Source organism: Hyla sarda, chromosome 9 (genome assembly GCF_029499605.1).
Source record: "Hyla sarda isolate aHylSar1 chromosome 9, aHylSar1.hap1, whole genome shotgun sequence".
NCBI classification, from domain to species: Eukaryota; Metazoa; Chordata; class Amphibia; order Anura; family Hylidae; genus Hyla; species Hyla sarda.
Window position 1 is genome coordinate 129,821,455 of NC_079197.1, and position 9,666 is coordinate 129,831,120.

The 9,666-nt window shown below is 44.0% G+C and overlaps 1 protein-coding gene across 2 annotated transcripts in view; it reads right to left on the reverse strand.

Annotated features, from left to right (window-relative positions):
* Positions 1 to 1,473: 1,473 nt before the first annotated feature.
* The window catches only part of LOC130291029 (interleukin-13 receptor subunit alpha-1-like), a 113,003-nt gene continuing 104,810 nt past the window's right edge, over positions 1,474 to 9,666 (reverse strand). The window contains exon 10 of one of the 2 annotated variants that reach the window (XM_056539364.1): positions 1,474 to 2,519. In XM_056539364.1, coding sequence (XP_056395339.1) covers positions 2,408 to 2,519 — 112 coding nt within the window. In that variant the 3' untranslated portion in view covers positions 1,474 to 2,407. The remainder of the gene's footprint in view (positions 2,520 to 9,666) is intronic. The other variant, XM_056539362.1, reaches the window with a different exon arrangement.

Sequence of the window (9,666 nt, forward strand, 5' to 3'; positions counted from 1 at the left end):
AAGTACAGTGACCCCTCGACTTATGATGGCCCCGATATACGATAATTTCAACATGCGATGGCCTCTCAGAGACCATCGCATGTTGAAGGCAGCATCAACATACAATGCTTTTGTATTTCGGGGCCATCGAATAAACGGCTATTCGGCAGCGCAGACTGCTTCAGCTGCCACCGGATAGCCGTTTACGGTGCCCCGTGTGGTCCCCTGACGATCACTCACCAGACCTTGGGGCTCCGGCACGTCGTCTTCAGGATCCCCTGCATCGTCGGCGCTCTCCATCGAAGTCATCACGTTGCTGCACACGCCGTCCCCTCATCCAATAGGAGCGGTGTGCGTAGCGACGTGATGGCGGCAACAGAGAGCGCGGATGCCGGGGAAGCAGAGGCCTTGCCGGAGCGTCGGGGACACCCCGGGGAAGCGGTGACAGCGATGGACGGCGACATCCAGGGCAGCGGTGACGAGCGGTGACGGTCCGGAGAGGCGGGGACAGGTGAGTACAACTTCCTCTAACAGTGGTCTACAGCCTGCGGACCAACGGCTGTCCGGGCATGCTGGATGTTGTAGTTTTGCAACATCTGGAGGTCCGCAGGATGTAGACCACTGTCCTATACTTTACATTGCACGGATCCCTCAACATGTGATGGTTTCAACAAACGATGGTCCATTTGGAACGGATTACCATCGTATGTTGAGGGACCACTGTACTGGTTTATAATTTTTTCTCTCATTCACTGGCTCCTGGCAATTTTTTTAAGCCAGAAAACCATCATAGCTTTGAATGAATAGACCTTAGCACTAGCCAGAGCACTGTGGCCACTTCAGTCGGTCAGAGTGCCTAGAGTTGGACCCCACCAATCTGATATTTAGAACCTACCCAAAGGCTAGATGACCATTACAAAGTCCCAGCATTCCAAGGGCTCAAGTCCTGCAGGAACTCATGGGAACTGAGTTCCTGCACTATTTCCACAGCAGGAACGCAGTTCCCATTAGCAGGAGTCCTGCAGGACCAGTCCTTAAAGGGGTACTCCACCCCTAGACATCTTATCCCCTTATCAAGTGTATAGGGGATAAGATGTCTGATCGTGGGAGTCCTGCTGCTGGGGACCCCCACGATCTTGGCTGCGGCTCCCCAGAGATCCTGTGCACAGTCATGCCCCCTCCCATAGACTTGCATTGAGGGGCCGCGACGTCACGAGCCTCCAGCGCTGCACCCAATGCTCTAAACGAATGCCGGGTGCAGCAGGGAGAACGTGGGAGTCCCCAGCGGTGGGACGCCCGGGATCAGACATCTTATCCCCTATCCTTTGGATCGGGTATAAGATGTCTAGCACCCCTTTAAGTGGAAATCTTGGGTGAGTTCCCACACTTTTTTTTGCCCAGGAATTGACCCCTGAGCATTCCCATTAAGTGTAAAATGAAAAGGTGATATGTTAACAGTTAGTTTTGCCTGCCAAGGAAAACCTAGCACAGATGTTCATTGTTTGGGTTTAACTGTAAGTATTGGCACTGAACAGTAAACTTAGAATAAAATCACACCAATAAAAAAGAGTCATACCAGCAGTTACTGCAGCCACATGGTATAATTCATTATAATAAAAAACAAAATTAAATATTTTTTTCTTATATCATTCTATTAGAAAAATAAAAGTAAGTCTACCTTTAAAGTTCTTTGACTTGAAAGAAGATTATACGTCCTGACTCCTGAGGAAACAATGTCTCTTAGCTTAATGCCTAAACCTCTGCTTCTCCTTTATAAAAACAAATTAATTTAACACACAAGAAACATTTCACTTAGCAATGACGACTAGATCCCGGATCAGTCATGTGACAGGACTTTGTAGAGGTCTCTTCAGAATGTCCTGTTGCAAACTGTTTCTCTTCAGATACATAATGCCTAGGCAAATAACTGGCCGAGTTGGAATGTAAAAATGAATTTGAACCAAAATTTGCCCACTCGATTGTCCAACCAGGACTTTCTTACTGTCCCTTGTGCTGTCATATTGCAAATACCGGCCTATAAACGAGACAACTGCATGGCAGGCTACCCCTTTACACTTCCAGCAATGTAGAGGCTTGTGGTTCCTAACATATAAGCAGATGAAATATCACCCAATGAGGGGTAGAAAATGATCAGCTTCATACGTAAAGAACCTTCAATAAATATTCTGGTCCATGGTGTCTTGAAGAAGCTCAATAAGGCATCCATGGTCCTGCCTGTTCCCTCTACAGTGCAAATATGCTTAAGCAGGAGTGATTTACTGTAGCCCTCCACTCCCAAGCTTCTTTATCTGCATTTCACAAAGTTCAAGTGCTGTGGCAGCGATGGATCACCATGCCTGTGTTTAAAGTTCAGCTGTCGTAAGGTGTAAACAAAAGGACGGAAATAGTTCACTTCACATTTTCCACTTTACATCTTATTCCACTGGAGAAGAAGATGGTGACGTTTCCAGTAGGGATACCACACAGACTTCCTCTTTTTTGGGCTCGCTGTATACAGATTTTCCATACTGTAGCCAATGCTAATGTTAAGAAAGGAAAGTAAAAAAAGGTTTATAAAAAAATATATATTTGACTATTTATAATATGACATTTGCAAATTAACTCTCAAACAGCTGTCTACAAGAGTCACTCATCTGTAGACCCCTGAGTTCTTGTCCCTTGTCAGTATAAAGCAGTATTTTTCCTTTTGGACAGCCAGTTTGTATATTTTTTCTCTATGTTGCATTTCCTGACAAAGTCTCTATACAGCACTGCATCTCTTCAATGAGAATCAGTACTGCCCACGCTATCAGACAAAACAGTATATTTATAAATCTGAATAGAGGTCATATAACCTTACAGTTCAGGTGGTATGCAAAGCATGGGGATGGAGTTGGCATGCATTTGTAGATAGTTTTCTTCTAAGGAAGAAGAAAGACGGCTTCCAATGCCACTTGTCTACATGGCACATGACTGCTACTTAAAGGGGTACTCCACTGCAAAATATTTTAAGTTAAACAGATTTGTAATGTACTTCTATTTAAAAATCTTAACCCTTCCAGTACTTATCTGCTGCTGTATGTTCGAAAGAAAGTTGTTTTCTTTTTGAATTTCCTTTCTGTCTTACCACCGTGCTCTCTGCTGACACCTCTGTTCATTTTAGGAACTGTCCAGAGTAGGAGCAAATCCCCATTACAAGCCTCTCTTGCTCTATACAGTTCCAAATGTGGACAGAGGTGTCAGCAGAGAGCACTGTGGTCAGACAAAAAGGACATTTTAAATTAAAAGAACTTCATGTGGAGATAAAGCAGATAAGTACTGAAAGCATTAAGATTTTTTTTTTTAAAGAAGTAATTTACAAATCTGTTTACGGTAACTTTCTGGCACCAGTTGATTTTAATTAAAATTAAAAAATAAAGTTTTCCAGGGGAGTACCCCATTAAGAAGGCTTAGTTAACCAGAGTCATCCTGGTGACAAATCGGCTTTGACATATTGTTTCGATCACACCAGGTAATATCATATTAATCCAGTAAATGTTACATTATACAATGTGGTTACTGTTTAGTGTTCCAACCCAGGTCATAAGTTCCAACTTTGAAGACGTGAATGAAAGGCAGAGAGTTTTTGACCCGTCAGCTGTAGCTACTTTCTTTCCATGTGGTATTGCAGCTAAGTAAATCTTCAATGGAGTTGAGCTGACATACAACACACATACTTGTGGACAGGATTGCCTAAGGTGGCAGCTTATGGGGGGGGGGGGGGGTTAATAGGAGGTGGCCCCTTTTGTGTGTGGGGTGGGGGGTCAGAAATAGGCCCTAGCAAGAAAACAGCTTAGGCTGGATTCACATCACAATTTGAATGTCCGCTGCACAGATACGATGTCAGAAGCTCAAATCTCCTCAAATTGTATCTGTGCAGGGACAGGTACTGACAGATACGGAGCCATTAACTATTATGGGGCTGAGGACCTGATCATAGTCTGCTAGTGATTACCATCTGGTCCTTTTCTCAGTATGTCAGATTTTTGACAGGGACTGAAAATCTGACATACTGAGAAAAGGACCAGATGGTAGTCACATAGTGATAAGCGGACATTTTTTACGACCTTGTTTGCAGGACTCAAGAGTATTCAAGACAATAGTGCTGCTCACCCAGCCAGGAGGTAACATTGCCAAACTACTGATCATTCCTTAGTGTTTCGAAAAATTGTTCTATAGAGCAGTGGTCTTCAACCTGCGGACCTCCAGATGTTGCAAAACTACAACTTCCAGCATGCCCGGACAGCCGTTGGCTGTCCGGGCATGCTGGGAGTTGTAGTTTTGCAACATCTGGAGGTCCGCAGGTTGAAGACCACTGCTCTATAGATTTGGACATTTTATGCATTTGTTTATTGCAATGTAACAGAGAGATACATTTACTGTAATAGTCTATATAGCCTGACATCAGTTCAAGATTCGCACTTAGAGCATTTATTAGGGCACATTCACACTACAGGATGTTCCCGTGGAAATTACGGATGGACATTCCAAGCACAGCTAGGACAGCTCAGACATGCATTGGCACCACTGACTGCAATGCAGATCCGAGCGGATTTCGCTGAAAAGAATAAACATGTTTATTCTTTTAATAGAACAGTGTTTTTTAAACAGTGTGTCTTCAGCTGTTGCACAGCTACAACTCCCATCATGCTCAGACAGCCAAAGCCTGGGAATTGAAATTTTGCATCGGCTGGAAAACACTGCAGTCCGGAATTTGCAATTCTGCTGCACCATGCACACTGCTGAATGTCTGCGGCGGAAAACTGCTGTGAAAGTTCAGCAACATGCATGGTGCAGCAGAATCCCACTGAAGACAATTCGGTAGTGTGAATGCTCCCTTACTGATGTAAAGGCCAGGTTCACACGACTGAAATATGCAGAATGTCTTCCCCGAAAAACATGGGCGGGCATTCTGCACATTAGAATGACCCGGAGTGTGCACAGTGCCGTGGAATCCCATTGAAATCAGTATTCCTGATTCCTACTCTTTGCATCACATACAGTACACACACACCTTGAGAGACTACACAGAAAAGAGTCCAGCTAAAAAAAACATAAAAATAGAAGCGCGATCAGTTATGCTCACCGAGGTTGGTTGTGTTTATTGGATAACATCTGATCCAGCATGTCATATATGAGCGGGTCAGCAGTCCTGGATTAGGCTGGGTTCCCATTACGTTTTCCCCCATACGGGAGCGCATACGGCAGGGGAGAGCAAAAACTTCGCGCTCCCATATGCCTTTCTATGCGCTCCTGTATGTAATTCATTTCAATTAGCCGGCCACAGTGAAATGTTCAGTCCGGTCGGCTCATTTTTGCCCCATATGAGCTTTTACAACCGGACCTAAAATCGTGGTCGAGCACGGTTTTAGGTGCGGGGAAAAAGCGCATACAGTGCAAAAATGAGCCGACCGGACTGAACGTTTCACTGTGGCCGGCTAATTGAAATGAATTACATACAGGAGCGCATAGAAAGGCATACAGGAGCGCAAGTTTTTAGCTCTCCCCTGCTGTATGCGCTCCCGTATGGGGGAAAACGTAATGGGAACCCAGCCTTACCCAATTTTCTCTGGATTTCGGCAAGTAGCAGTGGTATTTAAATTAGAAAAAAAATCTCGCAACAAAGTAGTATTTTTATTTGTTCATCATCCATACATACAGTGATTAGCAGCAATATACGCGTTTCAAGCTCGGACTGAGCTTTCTCAAGACTTGCACGTCTTGAGGAAGAGCTCGGTCTGAGCTCAAAATGCGTTCATTGATGCTAATCACTGTATGTATGGATGATGAACAAATAAAAATACTACTTTGTTGGGAGAAGCGCCAGGACTGGAAAGTTTTTTTTTCTAATTTAAATTCCACTACACAGCAAAGAGCACCTCACAGGGTAAAGAGGATTTTAACATTGACATCATGGAAGTTCTATTCAGAATTAGGCTGGGTTCATACGGCTGAAAATGTGCGCACATTTAAATGATCCAGGAGGAACTAAGACTGCTTGGAAATGTGCCGTCTCATAGACGGCAATGCATTTCCGAGCGGAAGCCACAGAAAGAATAGACAAGTCTATTCTTTCTACAGATGCCAGAAACGGGATTTTCGTGGCAGGAACATTGCACAGTGCAGTAAATTTCCACTGAAATGAATGGGACTCTGCTGCAGCTGAATTTATGTTAGCAATCACTGCTCTTCTTGTGAGAAATATATTTCCATGCGAACAGGAAGCTTAAAAACAGAACTGAACAGAACTAGACACTTTTTATAGTTATTTTTCACACCAAAGACACTAGCACTGTGAGTAATCCCTTTTATTATTTCGTATTATACTGGTTTTTATCATATATGGAAAAAATGTTTAGTTTTATAGCACATTTAAATTCTTGTCCTCATAAAACATACTTTATACTGAAGGGAATGTACAGCAGTATGTTTCATTAATTGCAGGCTACGCGAGTCTGTAGATGGAAAAGAACGTGTTTATTGTTTTTAAAATTTATTAAAAAAAATAAATTCCTGGTGGTGTTTTTATCAGAGATATCCAATTTCTTTTTGTATTGTCTGTATATACAGTTCCGCAGTTGCAACAAAATAAGAGTAAATTGCCACTTGGCTATTATATAGTCTCAAAGAAGTTGCGGGGTGCAGCCCTATCCATTAGAAATTAGGGAATAACAGATGAAATACATACAAAGCACCATGATCTCTCCTTATCTATGCGTCCAGAGCTTCCTTCTCACCTCGCTAGAACGAGTGAGCAGAGCGGCGAACAAGCTGCTCCCTGCGCTACAGCAGGTTATATGGAACTCGTCTGAATGTCAGGAAACCGTGGACCGGACCGGTTATCCTGAAAATGTGTGGTTCCTAGGGACAGAACTGCGGTTTCTTTACAGGCACTATATCTGGCTTCCCTTCTTTACAGGAATACTAGGGAAAGTTGTGCATTTTCTTTGCAGCTGGACCATAATCAAATGGAACCCACAAACCATTGCTAAATCTTAAGACATAATCATTTTATATTGATTGTGGTGTCTTTTTTGACCAATTCTATACCTCCCTGATGATGCCAATTTGATTATTGGTAGAAACGAGTCGGCGAATAAATTGGTGGGAGTCTTTGATGCTTGGGGGACCTGGATAGGCTGGCAAGGCCAAGCAGAGTTTGTCTGGGTCATCCTGATCACATCAACCACGTCCCTTGTCATAATGCTATCTGTGGTGATTGAATACACAAGTACACTTTGTTAGATAGTTTTAATAGGCATTATTAAAAGTTATATTTAAGCACACCCTTGACACATTAACGGTGCACGTATAATTTTGATTTTTTTATAGCTGGGTGACTGTCTTTGCGCTCAAGCATGGTCAGACACAGGACCTAATCTCTCTGTGTTTTATTATTTGTATCCCAATCTACACTGCAAAGATTATTAAAGAATGGCAGATAACACAAAATGTTTATCCACTGAATCAGCTCCAGTTGCTAAGGTGAAACCTGGAATATTCCATGTATTTGGAAAAGTGAAGACTGATTATTAATGAGTTATAACAGGAATGTCAAATACCTTTTCACCAAGGGCCACATGGTCTTTTAGCATATAAAGGGTGGTTTGTAATTGAAAGACTGAATAAATGTAAATATTCCATTTAACACATCATTAAATAACCATGCCATATCACACACACCCATGTAGTTCAAATTGTTCCACCAAAGGTGTTCTGGTAAAAGGCAAAGATGTCTTTTAGGATCAGGTTAGATAATAGCCAGCCGTTTTAGCATCCTACCTTGGAGGGTGTTCAGGGTACCCTTGTGACTGCCTGCCTGATTTTGAAGGTGCTGTTGGGTTTGAAGATGCATGCTGGAGCTCAGAATCCATAATTGTACCCGCTCCCTGTGCTGACGTCATCCCTTTTGCCAAGCGCTGCGTCCCCTGTGCTACATTTCAAATGCAGCTGACACAGAAGAAGCCAACCTCAGCAGAGGAGGCAGTGCCAACACAGGGAGCGGCCACCGGCTCTAAAATGTATCTGGACCTTGCAGGCCACAAAATGACATGGTTGGCCGGATATAGCCCATGGGCCTTGAGTTTTACAACATAGTAATCAACACGAGAATGAATTAGGGCCACATTAGGGGTTTTGTCCATAGCCAAAGTAAGATAAGAACGGATTGTGGGGGTGATAATATACGTTTGCATATCTCTTCCTCATACCCCTGCAGAGACTATTAGATGTAACACAAAACTTAAAGGGTAGCTCCCACCATCACTTTTTTTTCTTTTTTCTGTCCCTACCTATTGCCCATCTATCCCTAACCCCCTCCCTGCCTTTAATTTTTTTTTTTTTACATGTTAAAAATGCCTTTTGTCTGCCTGGTAGTGTGTTCACTACCAGGCAGACTTCCCCAGCAGGCACAACGTCACTGATGCCTGCTGGGGCCGACACTTCCGCCCATAGTTCACCTATACAGGGTGCCTCCAGCTGTTTCCCCACTGCAACTCCCAGCTTTCCCTGACATCTATTGGCTGTCAAGGCATGCTGGGAGTTGTAGTAGGGAAACAACTGGAGGCATACTGTATAGGTGAACACCGTATCTGTGATGGCCGCACATCCCGCTCCCCGCCGTGCAGCCCGCAACCCCACCGGCCCCGTCGCGCCGCTCAACTCACTTCCCCTCCCCACCTAGTTTACCCATTCAGAGTGCCCCCTCCCCGCCGCGCAGCCGGCAACACCCCCCCCCCCCGGTCCCACCGCGCCGCTCAACCCACTCCCCCTCCCCACCCCCCTTAGTTCACCTATTCAGTGTCCCTCCAGCTGTTTCCCCACTACAACTCCCAGCTTGCCCTGACATTTATTGGCTGTCAGGGCATGCTGGGAGTTATAGTGGGGAAACTGGAGTCATACTGTATAGGTGAACACGCAACCCCCCCGGCATAATATTTTACCTTGTCCCCGGGAGCCTGCGCATCCACTTCCTTCAAAGCGCTCGCTCCCGCCTGTCTGATTGACAGGCAGGGAGCGAGCGCAGCCTGACTGAATTAGGACCGATGCCCGGCTGGGATCGGTCCTAATTCAAGCGTGACGTCACGCCAGGCTGCAGCCGGCCACTAGGAGGGAGACCCCTAGTGGCCGTTTTTTTTATGTAAATTAAACAAATTTTAATGGAAAAAAAATAAATAAAAGTATATTAGAGATATGTTGTAGTACATAAGTACTACAACATATCAAAAAAAATTGGTTACAGTGCCCATTTAAGACCTGTTTTGTGTCAAATGTTGAACCTATATCTAATTTAATGCAACACATCTGGCAACTCAATTTGTCCAGTAAAATGGCTGCACAATTTTTTCTAGTAAAATAAACACCATGCCACAAACCAATGGTCCCCACTGAAGTCAGTTGGGTGCCATTCATGTCCACTATCTAACAGATCCACCTTAGTCATTTTAACTGTTGTTATACTCCAATAACAGAGTACAACACAGGTGTAAATCCAGCCTTAGTTTCAGAGTATTAATGGCATGTAGATTTCTGTATGTGTAATAGGTAGGTTGTCTGGTTCAGGCTGCATTCACATCACGATTTCTCCAATTTTTCCATCCGACCTGAGTACACAATTTTTATAACTTAAGATCGTATGAAATCGTATAT